Below are 15,922 nucleotides of genomic sequence, written 5' to 3'. Positions count from 1 at the left end.
GAATCATCACTGGATGTGAAAACTAGTGGCTAAAAGTTTGAAGGAGAAACAAACATTTACGTAGTCTCAAAATATCTCCCCACAAGATGCTTAATATTACGAAGGGGAAAAACAGTAAATTCACAGTGGAGAAGTCTGGCAGATCCCACCTGAACCAGGGGATGGAAGCTCCCCGGCTCAGGAAGGGGGCGCCTCCTGAGAAGATGCAGAGGGAACCAGCGTCACTTCTGTGGGACCCTAACCCCCCAAATGCATAACCAGGATCTACTCAAGTGGAAACATCAGACAAACCGAAATTGAGGAAAATTTTACAAAACAAATGGCCTGTACTCTTCAAAAGTGTCAAGGTCATGGGCTGAGGAAACGTTACAGACTCAAGGAGACTAAAGAAATGTAACAACTGAATGCTACAAGTGACCCTGGATTTTTCTTTCCTTTGCTACAAAGACATCAGTGGGATGACTGGCCACATGTGAACATGGTCTGCAGGTCAGATCAAAATACTGACCAAAGATAAAAGATGTGCATTAATTTCTTGATTTTGATTAATGTACTGTGGTAACATAACAGGACATCCTTGTTTGCTAGGAAATATGCAGTCAAGAATTTGGGTACCATGTCTGCAACTATACTCTCAAATTATTCAGAAGGGAAAACAAGCCAACGTGGTAAAATGTTAATCTCAGCTGTGAGTCTGACCACATGCAGAGTCTTGTGAGTTCTAGTGAACTGCCAAACCTAGAAGCAGTCTCAGGGTCCCCTGACACACCTGGAAATCACCCCCTACCTGTGCATGGAGACCTTCATTCTTCATTTCAGCTGCACAGCGCTCCAAACACGGATATTTATATACCATATTTTATTCCGCCTCTCTCCTATATGTGGACGTTAGGGTTGCTTCCAACATTTTGCAATGATAGATAATGCTTCAAAGAATAACCTCATGTATGTGTATTTTTCTACTGTTGGAGATGCATCTTATGGGTGGCTGCCTAGAAACGAGAGTGCTGGGCCAACAGGTCAGGGCACAGCAGTCTTGTGAAGTGTAGCCCAATTTCTCCTCTGTAGACTGATGTAACAACAGCAACACATGAGAACGCCCTTCTCCTCACAGCCTTGCCAACCCAGTGTGCTGTCATAATTTTCCATTCTCAGCAACCCGATAGGTTTCATAAAAGTCATATCATAGGTTGTTTAAATTTGCATCTCTAATTATGAGTGAGCTTGACCATCACGTGTTTAAGTGCACGCATCCACACACACACACACACACACACACACACACTGACTTATCTATTCTAGTCTTTCCTTCGTTTTCTATTGGTTTTTTTCATTCTGCAATTTAAGAGTTCTTCGTATATTAGATAGAAGCCCACTATGATAAATGTTGCAAATATACTCTCCCAACTCATCAGTTGTCTTCTGACTGTGTTTGTGCTGATTTGACAATCTAGCAGGAGTCCTTATCTTGAAGTCCAAGATGTCTGGGGTCTGCAAACCTTAGGGGATGGTCTGACTGACTTTCTGAAGGGTCTGCAGCATCCGTCCAGATGTCCAGAGGGTCCTGTGACCTGACAAAGCCATGAGCTACCACTTCCCTGTGAACCCTACTGCCCTGGGCCCAACAGGACCACTTCTGCTCGACAACCCTCAGGAGCCCTTCACTGAAGGCTTCTCTCATTTCTCTTGATTCTTTTCTTTCACAGGAAGACAGAGTCAGCAACTCAGCCTCCAACGGTGTATTTCAGGTTGTGTCGTCAGTGTGAGTTCTGATATGAACACATTTCTGGCCTCTTATACTCCTCCCAGATGACGTCAGACTCAACGTGGAAAGGAGGGGACAGGCTCTTCTTTGGCAGGAACCCCAACACTGACACATTCCTTGCTTCCCCTATGCTCCTAACCATACCCCCTGTATCTTGAGCTCATCTAAGTGTCAGGGGGTTGGGGAGGGACTGTCAGGATGAGGCCCAGCTATGGGTTAACTAGCGAACACGAGCACAACCACCACCTCAGCCCAGGTAACACATTCTGTTCACATATATTAAGGGCAAAGCCGCTTTTCTTGGCAGCTGTACCACCAAGTCAATTCTAAGTGACCAGTTAAAAGCTGTAGGTCTTTTCTTTCCCCCATAAATCCTCATGCTTTTTTCCTGACTTGCGTAGTTCCCTTTTTGGAACCAAGCACAAAATCTTGCATTTATAGCTATTAAATTTCATTTTGCTTTATACAATTCAAAATAGTATTTACTTCTGGTGGAGTCAGAAGGGAGAAAGGGAATGGTTTAAAAAAAGGAACAGGAAGACAGAAGTCTCTAGTTCTCAGGCTCGATGGTATGCACACACGTGTGTACACACATGCATAGATCCAAGTATTTTGTGTTTATTAATATACTTCATAATTTATAGATGCATACTTTCATCTTATATCAATGAGCACATCAAGAAACTTGTTAAACTCAGCCCATCACATCAAGAAGTAAAGAACTTTTAGATCTGTTACCACATTCATTTAACTATATTTTTAAGGACAGGCCATCGCAGCATAAATTCCGGTATCATGTTCAGCTGTTACTTAATGCTTTGTCCATTCCTGATTGTGGTTAACACATGCAGCCTACTAACAACTGTCAACTGCCCTGTAGCCAGTGTAAAGAAACGACGGATTTATCAGGTGGGGAAGGGAGCCTACCCAGGAAGTCCAGAGAATATGAATTTATTAGCGGGTCCAGAGCAGGTCAACTGCAGCCTGTGCTTACAAATAACCCTTTAAGGGATACCACCACACTCATCTGTGTAAGCGGTATCTGTGCCCGATTGCAAGCTACAATGGCAGAGTGGAGTAGTTTCAACAGAGGCCATATGGCCCAGAGAGCCTAAAATATTTACCATCTGGCCCTTTACATAAAAAGTGCACTAACTCCTGGTCTAAGGTACCAACTGGGGAGAAAGTAAGTTCTCCAGGCCACTCGGCGGGTACCATTCCTTGAGGGACTGGGGTCCACCAGGCCACCACGGCTCACTAACCACTAGTCTCACCCAACAAATCCCTCTGACTCTAATTTCAAGCACACAGAGACCTGACTTTCCATGCCCCTCCAAGCGGTGATTCCACTTCTCACTAGCAATTGAAGAACCGCTTTCTGATTTATGCTTCTGTCTCTCCTAAGTGGGTTAGCTTGGATCAGTTCTTTGGCGACCATCACCTCTGATGTGCAAAAAAAAATCTAAGTCAAGTTTCTGGACCTGTATAGTTTAGGGCTTGCCCCTGAAATATGGAGACCCCTTGAGGGTAGCCATCCTATGAAGCCCTACCCGGGTCAACAGTCTCCCTCAGAGACATCTATGTGACACCTCACTCCATCCTCACCACGGTGCTACCAAAACTCAAGGAACAAGTCCACATCACTCCTTAACGTCAGATGCAGAAATCCCACACAACTACCACAAAGTGATTCAACATTCCGTACACGCTGCAGCTGCTTCAGAGGGCTGACACATTTTCTAGATAAGTACTTCCCCTCTTCAAGTGTCTGATGGGACACAAATGTTCTTAGAGATCATCAAAAGAAAGTTAACATGAAAATCATCATTTTGGAAATGTTTCAAGAATAAATCACCAAGCCACCTGTCAGAATGTGTACTTTATCCTGGGAAGTGTTACTCCTGCTGGAAAGCTGCCATTCACACACAACTCAACTGCATCGAGATGTCATTTCTTACCTGGCGAGGGCTGAGCCTTCCTTCAGCGGCTGCAGAATGTTGACGCAGGGCTTCCTCTGCTCCCTCACAGGGCTCGCTCACAATCTCCGCCTGGTCCCCTTCATCTCCGAAGACCTTTAGCTCCACGCTCTTGGCTTTCTCTTCCCTATCCAAGATCCCAGCAGCCACAGAACCTTCTGCTGGGGAGTCCACCAGCCCACACCGCCCAGGCTCACCCCCATGGTCCAAGGTCTCAGGGGTTTCTTCGCAACAACTTCCCGCGGGAGTCCTCTGCAGCTCCAAGGGCACTGCCCTACTCTGACTTAAACAAGCGCTCGGGGCTCCGGGTTTTACATCTGGAATCACGCTCGGCTCAGGGTCAGCATGGAGCTCTTTGGAGACACTCACTGGGAGTTCCGAGTATAACTCCTGCACCGCGGCAGACATGGAGGGACCAAGCAGAGCTGGCTGAGTCTCCACTCCGGATGACAGCATCGGGGCAGATGCAGATTATGGAGTCAAGTCTGTTACATCAAACGGCTCACCCTGACACAAATCAAAGGAAGGGATAAAAGTTTAAAATCTTGCAGGGTAGAAGAATGCCATCTCAGCTCAAACTGGCTAAAACAAGGGCAAAAATTCTGCCTCGCATGCCGGCATTATCTGGCACCAAAAAATCCACCGTAATACGCCGTGAATTTGAGGAAAAAGAAATATCTTAAACCTTTAATAGACATCTGTCTAACCTCAATTCAAACACTACCTTCTGAACAGTTCTCAATTTAAACCTGACTTAAGTAAGACCTCATCAAAGGCAGACAAGAATTGGACATGTCTAAGCATCCAGGAAAGACGATATAAATTAGAAGACAAAGATGATTTTCGATTTGTTTCCAGGTCATGAACCCTGCCTGTTTCCTTCACCACTGTAACCCCACTACCTGGAATAGGGACTTGACACAGAAGCACTTGGGACATATTTGCTGAATCAATATGTACTGAAGAATTCTAAAGAATTTGATTCACTGACTTTTCTTCATTAAAAATTCTCTTTGAAAGAAGATACAGAGAAAGCAGAATTCCACTCCTTTACTGCTTACCAACCACCTGCACAGTGTCCATGCGGGCTGGCACCAGGCACTGCCAAACCAGCTCTGGGTTCTACTCAGCACCTTGAGGTTTTCGAGGTGCCTTCAGACACCACTCATTTGCTTATCTTAGGTTCTTGGACAACCCCGTTAGCTAAGCAGGGCAGCCGTCATCTTCCTGTTACAGGTTCTAACACACCTGAAGAGGTCAAAGGGGATCTGCCTGAAACATCACATGATTCACTGAGAGGTGGGGGGACACCTGGGGCTTCCGCTGAGCTGGTCATGTTCCATTTCTTCACTGGGTAACGTAAACACGGGTTATTTGCTAAAATATGTATATATAAGTAGTTCATAATACTGTATTATTTAAGTAGTCAGAACAAACACACTCACACAGGGAGGGAATGGAACATGCAGAACTGGGTTTCCTGGCCGGTCACTTTTCCATCTTAATTTACCAAATGTGTGCAGTTTCCACCACAAAATCCACTTGACCTGACCAGGGCGGAAATGGTTAACCAAGTGAGATACTAGGCTGCACGCTTTCATTCTGACGTCTTCCCCGACCCTAGACAGGTGGGAGAAGATGAGAAATAACTGGCTTCTCAGAGTTCAAAATGAGGGCTCGTTGGAGGTACATCCCTTTGGCCAAAATGCATGTAGGAGAGGGAGGGTGTTTCAGACAACAGCTGATTCCTCCTCCCCCCACTTCCTAACATCCATCTTTCCCCCAAATAAACACATTACACACAAGGAAAATCCAGCACTGTGACTGCTGAGCTGTCACCTCCTTCCCCCAGAACATGAGCAGATTTCTGAGCAGGAGGGGCTCTCCCACACACCGAGCAGCTCCTTGCAACTCGGCGTCCTGGGTCCCTGTCCCTGATTATCGGGGGGGGGGGGGCACCCACAGGCGTCGCTTACACAAAGGCACGTGCTCTGCCTCCAGGTCAGGAAGCACCCGCTCCACAAATACTCCTGGACTGACAACTGGTCCCCCTTGCCAGAAGGTCCCAGCGCTGACCTATGCTCTCTGGGCTGGAGCAGGGGGCTGGGAAGGGCAGATGACAGGTCCTCCTGTTCTGGACCCTTCTGCTTTTCTTCTGGTTTCCAACTCGTGGTGGATGGTTTATCCACGGTCCTATGCTTTCATCCACTGAGTGTCCTCAGTGTTTTCAAGGAGCCCTACTCAAAGATAAAAGGATGTAACGCGCCACTACTAACTTAAACACTAGAAATCACAGGAAAGCAGACTGCTGGTCCCTGGGGTTAAAGTAACACAGGAGGGCTGATGAGGAAACCTGGACCCACGACAGAAGCCAGGAGAGAGAAGCTGGTGTGTATGGGAGGGTGGCGAGGATCCAAGCAGGGCAGAGAAAGGCCCAGCCCTCCCCTTTCTCCTCCAGCTCGTACCACTTCCAGGGCTACTTCAAGTTTTAGGCCACTTTGTGTGTGTCTGCAGGGGGGTTAAAGGATAAACTGGAGTTGCTATTTGATACTCCCCAAAGTGCTCAATTTGAATTTGGTTCAGTTTCTCTTTCCCATCGACAGACACAATCTAGCTCTGGCTGTCACACCACAGAGAGACAGAGAGTAAAGCAGGAAGGACCCCCCGAGAAGCAGGCTCGTGGATGGAGCCGGGCCCATGGGGCTCCCTGCCCCCCCAGGGTGCACGATTCTCAAGCTTGGTCCTTGCACGCCTTCCTTCCCAGGCTTCACTCTTTTGACGCCCTCTCCTGTTCACATAGCTTCTCTGCTAAGAGGATGGAAGACTCAAAACAGCCCTTGTAAGCACAGAGTGACCACATGACCCAGCGATTCCACTGAGGAAAATGTGCAAAAACTACATGGCCGTTCTCTGCAGCGCGACTCACAGGAGCCAGGAAGTGCAAACAACTCAAATGTCCATTGACTGATGAACGGATCAACAAAATGTGGTCCTGCCACACAACAGAGTATTACTTAACTATGAAAGGAAATGATTCACTACACAACATGGATGAACCCTGAAAACGCTACATTGTAAGAATCCATTTACACAAAATGTCCAGAGGAGCCGAATCTGGAGTCAAAAGGTGGATCAGTGGTCGCTTAGCGCTGGGAGAGCTGGAGAAACAGGGAGTGGCTGCTGGTGGAACAGAAGTTCCTTTAGGGGCAATAAAAATGTTCTAAAATAGATGGTGGTGATGGTTGCACAACTGGGTGATTGTGCCAAACACCACTGGGTTGTACAATTTAAGTTGGCGAATTGTATGGTATATGAATCACATCTTAATAAAGCCATTTAAAAAAAAAAGAAACCTGTCCCTTGTTCCAACCTCTTCTCAAGTTGTGACGTATGTTTCACTCACAAGGATGGCACCCCCTCCTCCAAGTTAACGTGTCTAAAATAGAACCCATTCAACCCAGTGAAATAACGGAGTATTGCGGCGTGCAAACGGCCATGGAAACACGGATGAGTAAGATGCCCTCAGCATAACTGTCCATGCTTATTTTTGACCCCGTTGCCTCCATGAGTAATGGCAGCCCCTGTGGCCCAGAGCTCAGACTTGAAGCCCCAAATGTAAGGATATCTGACCTTCCACAGGCCACTCACTCAGCACTGGTACCCACGGACCCATCTCCAGCCGTGTCTCCAACCAACCTCACTCCTCCATTCCCACGGCCCTAACTCAAGATTTTGTTCTGAACACAGGATCATGCATAAAAACACACTTACTGAACAGATCTTTATCACAAAGAGGCAGTGGGGATAGTCACATGAAATGGCTCAGAACAGCCCTCAGGGAAAACAGTGCCGTTACCTCTCCTGTGCCTCCATCTACGCGGTAAACTGGTATCGACCAAAATGGAACTGCAGGGCTTTGGTCACCAACAGATGACTTCCAACTGACAAAAGTCAAATGTCACAAAGCTCCCATCTCTTGATATGTTCGTTTGGTGGAAACAGAACTCTTAGACTTTTCTCCCTGTAAAACAACTAGGCACACTGGCTGTGAAAGCAGGACACCCCCCCCCCTTCTTCTCCCAGCCTGAGTCTGGGTCTCTGGGTCCACAGGTTTCTCGGCACTATGTGCAGTCGAGTCACCAAGAACAGCCAGCCGGGTTAGGAACCCGCAGAGATGAAGCACCACTTAGGTACAAGCATAGAGGAGCAGAGTACAACCGTCCTCAGAGCAGTAGTTCACATCACTAAGCTCTCCTCTCAGTTTTCACCGTCTATCGGGATGCTGCTAATGCCATATACCTCTATGTAGAAAACTGCCTGGGATGTCTTATCAAACTAAATAAACATTGGGACTCTTTTTTTCTTTTGGTAAAAAAAAAATATATATATATATATAGAGAGAGAGAGAGAGAGAGGGAGAGACAGAGAGAGAGAGAGGGAGAGAGAGCACACAAAAATATTTTAAAGAAGATAAGGCAAATATTAACAGTGTCACCCTGGGTCACGGGATCATGAATGACTTATCTGCATGTTGTACTCTTTTCTTCTATTACTGAGTATGTATTACATGCGTTAAAGTTTTTTTAAACTTTATATCTCAAGACTCAAATATGAAGCAATAAAGAACTGGTAAGTGTTAAGTATGACTCCTTTATCAGTATCTTTCCAAATGTCAGCTCTCTTCCTCAACCATAAGTTTTTACACTAAAGTGTTAAGTAAACTTGAATTAAGAGGAAAGAGTGAGTAATACAAGTTTCTAAAATGTAGACAGGAATTTACAGTTTAATCCTTACTAATAACATAACTAACCTATTGGGTGAGGACACCAGATAGTTACCTAGTTTGAGGTATAAGCAAAAAATAACCATAGATTCACAAACAACTCTTTCCAGCTGCTAGTGGCTGGTCATCTTTACCATTAACAAAAATAAGAATTAGATTGTTTAGGGGATGGATCTATTCCTGGGGAGGGGAGACTAACATTTAAAGGGAGTATGTAGCACAATTATTTCAATAAAAGAATAAATTCTTTTGAATTGAGAAGAATCATCTCCCAAACTCTCTGCTTCAAATGCAGGATCAGTGCTGGGAAGCAGTCCAGTTACCGGTCTCCAAACTGGGAGTCCAGGTCCCTATCCTGCCTCTCATTTACTAGCTGCGTGGCCTTGAGTGTGTCACTGAACTTTTCTTGGGTTTGTTTTTCACATGTAAAATGGACAAGTTAAACAAAATAATCTCAAAGCATCCTGCCACCCCCCAAAATGCCGAGACTCTAAATAACTTTTCCATTTCACTTTGTTTTAGCAAAGCACACCTACAGACGCCAACAATAGTGGTACAGAGCTCAGGCTAATCCCCACTGCAAGTACCGAAGGGCAAACAAGGCAATTTAAGAACGCTTTACATATGAAAAAGATAGAAAGCTGGTCTTTAGTGTGCCTTCAGGCATTTGGGAAGTTGTTAATTTCTATCCCACCAAATAACAAAAGCCAGGGGGAGGGTGGGGAAACCACCAGTCAAAGATTAACGTTGCAGCTCCCAACTCATTAGAATACAGTTTATAACACTAAAAACCTGACCATGTGGCAACTTTTACTTTAATCATTCGAATACTCCCCCAAACAAAAGTTATAAGGGTACAAAGTTTACAGCAAAAAAAAAAAAAAAAAAAAGGAAAAAATAATCAAACAAAGAAAACAGCAGAACAGAAAACCATGTGCCCCAATAATCCCCAATAATCCTGAGTCTGAAGATCTCCCCTCCCTCTAATTCCAAAGCAGTGGGGTTGCTCTTAACGAAACAGAGCAGTTACAACAACCCTGGGCACTGCTGCACTTGTGGGTCAGGGACAACACTCGCGATAATGACCAGGCCCTCAGAAGTTCACAACACTCTTTTCACCTTGGGAAAGGGGCTTTCTTTTCCAAAGATTCAGACACTGTAGCCAATCCCTCCCTGAGGGAATTCGAAGAAGGGGCCTCTTCTTGAGGGACAGAGAAAGAAGAATCTTTTAATAAGACCTCTAGACAACCTGAGAGTGGGGCAGGGAAGCCCGTACACTAAGCAGGGCCCGGCTCTCCCACACGGTGCGCAGGAAACCTCAAAGGCACCAGGCACGTTTCCCTTTACCTCCCTTCATGAGTAGGCAGAGAAAGGATCCCAGACAGGGAGTGAAACAGTAAAAATGCCCCTGATTTCTACTGACAAAGACTTGGCAGAAAAGATTTTCGTTCCTTTTTCAAAGGAAAGGGAGGAAAGAAACCATCTGTGCCACTCTAAATATACAGCAGGAAAGAGTCCTCCTCTCAAAGGTCTAGAAGTCCTCTTTTCCTTGGGAGCGTGAGAGGAAGAAGTTGGAATCCCCATCTTCGGGGGAGGGGGTGTGCGCAGACCAAAGGAAGCTTTTTCGCCACCAGAGCAAGTAGGGGAGTGGGAGAGGGCATCTCTAACCAGTCGGGAAGGAGTGATAGCTGCTGTGGACAAAGGAAAGGCCGACTTCTGGTATCAGGTCTTCCTCTTGGGAGTTCAGACCTGTTTCCAAAAACAAAGTCTTTTTTTCTTGATTATTCTAATTGAGGCCCTCTTTGTTAATTTGGGAAGTATGGCTGTATCTAAAGAGTAGAAGTGGCTCTTTTCTCTGCCGCAGGGGAAAAGTCTCCTCTCTTGTGAGACAGTGATGGCGGGGTGGGGTGGGGGGGGAGACATGCATGGAAAAATGTTTCTCTGTGGAAGATACTAGTTTTTTTTAAAACAAGTAATAGCAACAGTAACAATTTACCAAAAGGTTACTATGTACCAAGAACTTGCACAAATTTTCCTTTAGCCCTCAGGACAATTCCATGAAAAGAGGACCCAAATTAGAGATGGGCTGACTGAGAAAAGGCTAAGCCATTAGCCAAGGTCACAAAGATGGGAAGTGGGAGACACGGGCTTGCATCCATCACACGCCAAACGCCACGCTCTTCATTGTGCAAAAGGGAAAAGAGCTCAAGGCACATCAAGAGACCTGGGGGGCGAAGCGGGGCTCCTTCGGTGGACACGACTGGAGGAGGGGAGGAAGGCTGACTTCTAATACCAGAAAGTAAATTCAGGGTCTTAGTCTCTGCATCTCGGGGCAAAAGTGAAAAATAAAACCGGGAAGGTTAAGTCCGCCTTTTACAGGGAAGGACGGAGCGATCCCCCTGTCACTTTTAGGCAAATTGGGTCTTTCTCTCCTTCTGGGGGGTGCTGACCAAATCGAGAGAGACCTCATTCCTGCTGAAAGTAAGTTCAGAACGGTCCCCTCGCGCCCCGGGAGCGGGTCTCCTCCGCGGACCAGCGCACTGGAGCTGCAGAAGAGCGTTCGCCCACGAAGAGGGGCGTCGCCCGCCCCGAGGAGAGAAGTTGGGGGTCCCCCGCCGGGTCGAGGTCGAAGGAGTATCTCTCTCCCTCGTCGAAGCCACGACTCGGAGACGCCGCTTTCCCCTCGCGATGCGGGGCCCGGTCTCCTCCCTCTCCCTGGGTCGCTCCGTCGCCCGCAGCGCAGCCTGCGTTCCCTTCGGCGCCCTGAGTGGGCGGGGGGCCCGTACTCCCCTCAGCCTGCACCGCCTGGCGGAGGGTCCGCTCAGGGTGGAGTGGGGCTGGGCGGCTACGCCCGAACTCTTCCCGCCCCCGGTCTCTTACCCTGAGACCTGCTCCGCGGCCCGCGCTCGCCCCGCCAGCCCGGCCTCTGCAGCCGCAGCCCCGTCGCCGCCAAGTCTACCTGAGCCTGCGGAGCCGAGAGCTCGGGGGCGCTCCGGCCACCGCCGCCTCTTCGTCTCTATGGTCGCCCCGCACTTCCTCATCCGGGGCCCGAGCCAGCCATGCGGGCTCGCCCAAGTCCCGCCCCCGCGGCGCGCGCGCGCACTCCTAGGTGCGGCTCTTCCCGCTTGGGACCTCCCTCCTTCGGCTAGCTCACGCGGCCCTCTGCCCCACCCCTAAAGCCCGGGCTCTTAAAGGGGAACGCACCTTTGGACTCGTCTGCTGAGCCTCCCGCCCACGATCTGACTCCACTGCTCCCACCCTGGTCTCGTTTCTTTTTCTGGCCGAATGGCTGCAGTCCTCCTGGCCTCCTAGCTTCTGCCTTGGCAGTCCAGGAGATCTTTTTATAACTGGAATCAGTGTTTTAGATCATCATTTCCCTGCTCCTTCTCCTCGTAACAGCATCTTGTTTTAATTTCTTCGTAGCTGTAACACTGGCTGAAATTGCCGGTTCATCTATTTATTGACTTATTTATCATGTCCCTCCTACCCTTGTCTGTTCTGTTTACAGAACATCACCTAGAGCAGTGTCCTGCACAAGCAGACATTCAACAGATACTTGAAGGAAGGAAAAGAATATTTATTCAAGGGGGAATTGAGAAGGTCCAGAGAATGCAATCAACTTGCCCCAAAACACACAGCCTTGTGTTAGAAATTGGTGGTTTCTGACTAGAGAGCTAAAGTTTGAAGGTTCTGGGGGATTTTAATTCTGTCTTTGAACCAGTCAAAATGTGGACCATTTTATCTGAGATAAGTGTTGTCCCAGCTTTAGTTAGGGGCTGAAGATATACAAACCCAAAGGCTAGCTCCATTGTTTACAGCCTGTCCATATATGGTCCACATACATACACAGTTCACATATAGGATAATACAGATGCTGTTGGGATGAATCAACTAAAAATTCACTTTAAAACATTTCTACATTTATCATACTCAAGTCCTCAAGTTTTTTTCTCAGGCAACTACATGCTTATAGAAGGGGACCTGAGAAACCCAGTATTACTGGTTTGTCTTTTGCCTCAGGCGCTAATGTGACTGCATACACAGCACCATTATTGATTTCATATTTATTTTTAATGATGTTTATTTAAAAATGATATTTATTTTTAAAATTATATTTTGTTCTTCATGGATTTTTTGTATTATTCTATTTCAAAAAATAACATTATTATTTATCTTGCTGTGTTTTTTGGCACCCCTTTAACATTTTGTGCCCTAAGTAAGGCAAGTTTCTCATTAGCCTCATCCACCGCACCCTGGTCCTAGCCTTGCTCCTAGCTCTGTTTTAAGCACAAAAGGATCCCGAAGAAGTATCATACATATCATTCAACCCACTAAAAGTTGAGGAAAGCCAGTTTCCTGACAAATTCCATGCTTTTGGTGAGTCAATAACACCCTAAATGTAACATGTCCCTCAAACACCTTGTGAAGGAGGAAGAACACATAGTGTTTATTCCCAGCGGTCAGGGGAGAAGAGAATTACCTTGTGCAAAGTCACACAGCTAAAAGCAGACAGTCCTGCAGGTCGTTGGAGCACAGGACCGTAGAACCAAAAGCATTGGGCCCCCAGCCTGGGAGCTACCGGTGCCAGCCTTCTGTAAACGTTACCGGCTTTAGACAATTTTTAAGATCTCAAAATTTGTCAAGATATTTTACAAATTTTTGCCTGATTGAAAAGTGAAATAATTGCATTTCTAAGTTATGACAGCAAAGATGGACATCTCTCAGGAGGACTCAAATTCCCCAGGGAGGGAGAGTCCCATTAGCTATGTGAGAGGGAAGGACTTCCCACCAGCCACTGAAAAAACCAGCCTGGGGGATTTGGGCTTGTCTCTCGAACTGGCAACCGAAAAATGTCCTTTACATTTAACGTTTTATCCCTGAAAATCTTGCAACTTTTGCAGTCTGCTTGATAACATGCTTTTCTTTACCATTAAAAATCCCAATTATTTCTTTATATCGAATCCTGAAATAAAAGCACAGGTGCTTACGGAAGCTCTGGCCGCAGCCCACTCCCCTCACCCACTCCCCAGTCTCTGTGGTATGCGATGCTTCTTTCAACATTCACAAAACTCCTGAAAACCGTAGGTCAAGCAGCTGGAGCTGGCAACTTGCCAGGAGCCCTCGGCCATCTTCAGGCACTGTCCACAGAGCTCTGATTTTTTTTTTTTTTTCCCCTAAGAAGATGTCCCGACAGATATGGGCTTAGTCTGAGTCCTTGGTTGAGACATGAGGTTGCTGGTTAAACGCTCAGCCTTCGGAGCCAGGTTGGATCCAACTGGGTCAGGATCCGTCCTTGCTTCCTTCGGAGGAGTTTTTCGTGTCCTCAGCCTGTTTCCCTGTCTGTGAAGTAGGATAGCACCTGCCACCTCCTAGGGAAGCCTGTGAAAGCTACGGTAGCTATTTCTAATAACCAGAGAGGCACGCAACGCCACTCGGGATTTGGAAGTCTCTGACGAGCCCCCCAAGGCGGATACTTTCCAGCATCGCACTAGGTCGCACGTGCTCGGTCTTTGCATTTTACAGAAGTTCTCCCAGAAACCCTATTTTGTGCATCTCAGCAGCCCTGTGAGGTCAGGCGAGGGTCCATAACATAGTTTACAGATGCGGGGACACTCGCCCGAGTTGGCCCTGCTGGGGACGTTACTAGGTAGCAAGCGAACCTCCTGGGCTCGGATCTGTTTCGGAACCTCTGGGACGAAACGGATTTCCCTTCCGGGAGAGGCGGCCATCAGGCTCGGTAGCGGGAAACGCCGGGGATGCGGAAAAGGGGTGGGGCGTCCCGACCCGCAGGCCGCAAGCGAGGCCCCGCCCCCGGCGCGAGCCCCGGATGGGGAAGTGGCGCGGACACCGAGACGAGGCGGAGGCCGAGCCAGAGCGGCCCGGGGGGGGGGGTGGAGTGGGTGGGAAGGGGGTGGTGCCCCGGGGCGGAGCCATCGGAGCGGCGCGGGTTCTCAGGTGAGCGCTCCGTGGTCGCGGCGGGCGGGCCAGCGCCGGGAGCTCACGCACCGGATCCGCGCCGGCTGCGCGGGCGTAGGCGGAGCGTACGGAGGAGTCGCGGGGGCCCTGGCCGGGGTCCGGCCCTCGGGTCTCCGGCCTCAGGCGGGAAGGGGCTCCGGACCTGCGGGTGAGTGGAGCTGACCGCCAGGGCCCGGGTTTGGGAATAAGGCGGGAGGGGGCCGTGGATAGGTTCGAATCCTGACGCCACCTCCAGCCCGCTGTGTGACCTTAGGCAAGTGCCTCCCCGTCTCTGATCCTCAGTGGCCTCAGCTGTGAAATGAGGGGGTGCGGGGAGGAACTGCTGAGAGTTTGTGCAGATGGAGGTTTGGGGAAGGAACCCGTGCCTTCCTCTTATTTACACTCTCCTTGCCCGGAACATCGACGGCGAAACGTCGACAGTGGAAGTGCCTCCCATCTCTGAGGGACCTTAGACAAGTCCCTTGCTCTGGCCCTCACTTTCCTCATCTGCAGAAGGAGTGTGCCTAACCTCTTTTAAGACCTCTCTAATATTTGGGTGTTACTGGTTTAGATAGAGGCAAGGTAATGAGTGCTTCATTCATTACAAATTTTCCCTTTAAGGGTGTGATAAAGTATCTGCTCGGAGGTTGGACTAGACCCTGGCCCGAATTCCCTTTCCTTCCCAGATTCGTTGGTTCTGTTTGTTCTCCATGCTTTCTGGTTATTAGAGGAATCATGCAAGGGTTGCTGCCACCTCTCTGCTGAGCAACAGCAATATTTTCACTGCCCTAAAATCTAAAAGCAGTTGCAAGGGAATGTCTCACATTCCAGCCTTTTTGTTTGTGTTTCAGTGGCAGGGAGGCAAAATGATTTCTCTCCCCCAAGCCTGGAACAGCTGAAGGAAACAACAGTACAAGATGAGAACCACAAAGGTCTACAAACTCGTCATCCACAAGAAGGGCTTTGGGGGCAGTGGTCAGTATCGATTGTTCTTTGGGGGTTGTGTAAGTTTGCTGAGGTTCTGGTGTGTCCTATACCTTGAAAATTACACACTGGCTTGTGTGACAGTCGAGGCTAGCCAAGCAACTTAACTGAGTGAAGCAGCAGGTGAAATACCATAGTAGGGAGGGTAGGACAGGAGACACAGGGTCCTTCCAGAAGTATTTGCATTTTGCATTTTAAGGAACGTTGTGAATATTGCCAGTTTTCTATGCTTTATTTGCTTGTATTTTTTATTACGTATATATTGTGTATGTCCCATAAAATTTCAGTCTGCACTGGCTTGGCAGATGAGAAAACATGTTCCGTGAGAGAGAAGTAGTAGATATACGTAAGACAGGTATGATCAAAGCATGAACCTTTGCCTGGCTCCGAGGCGCAGTGAGAAGGGGCAGGATACAGCATGTTGTCCCCCATTAAACAAGAATCGGCTGTGAGCTCTGC

At 47.9% G+C, this 15,922-nt stretch overlaps 2 protein-coding genes across 14 annotated transcripts in view; one reads left to right on the top strand and one right to left on the bottom strand.

Annotated features, from left to right (window-relative positions):
• PRR14L (proline rich 14 like) overlaps positions 1–11,555 on the bottom strand; it is a 43,905-nt gene extending 32,350 nt beyond the window's left edge. For 5 of the 7 annotated variants that reach the window (XR_010378547.1, XR_010378548.1, XR_010378550.1 and 2 more), the window contains exons 1-2: positions 11,405–11,555; positions 3,724–4,248 (exon numbers count right to left, since the gene is read on the bottom strand). Coding sequence is in view for 1 of the 7 variants with exons in the window: in XM_064481053.1 (XP_064337123.1) it covers positions 3,724–4,197 (474 nt within the window). In the remaining 6 variants the exon portion in view is untranslated. Of the gene's footprint in view, positions 1–3,723; positions 4,249–11,404 lie in introns of those variants that run through there. The other 2 variants (XR_010378549.1, XR_010378552.1) reach the window with 2 other exon arrangements.
• Positions 11,556–14,450: 2,895 nt separating this feature from the next.
• The window catches only part of DEPDC5 (DEP domain containing 5, GATOR1 subcomplex subunit), an 80,192-nt gene continuing 78,720 nt past the window's right edge, over positions 14,451–15,922 (top strand). For 5 of the 7 annotated variants that reach the window (XR_004133722.2, XM_031443147.2, XM_031443145.2 and 2 more), the window contains exons 1-2: positions 14,451–14,648; positions 15,331–15,454. Coding sequence is in view for 5 of the 7 variants with exons in the window: in XM_031443147.2 (XP_031299007.1) it covers positions 15,397–15,454 (58 nt within the window). In the remaining 2 variants the exon portion in view is untranslated. Of the gene's footprint in view, positions 14,649–15,330; positions 15,455–15,922 lie in introns of those variants that run through there. The other 2 variants (XM_031443144.2, XM_064481052.1) reach the window with 2 other exon arrangements.

This window comes from Camelus dromedarius, chromosome 31 (assembly GCF_036321535.1).
Source record: "Camelus dromedarius isolate mCamDro1 chromosome 31, mCamDro1.pat, whole genome shotgun sequence".
In the NCBI taxonomy this organism is placed as follows: domain Eukaryota; kingdom Metazoa; phylum Chordata; class Mammalia; order Artiodactyla; family Camelidae; genus Camelus; species Camelus dromedarius.
Note: the sequence above shows the minus strand (reverse complement) of the source record. Positions and strands in the feature narration are given on the sequence as shown.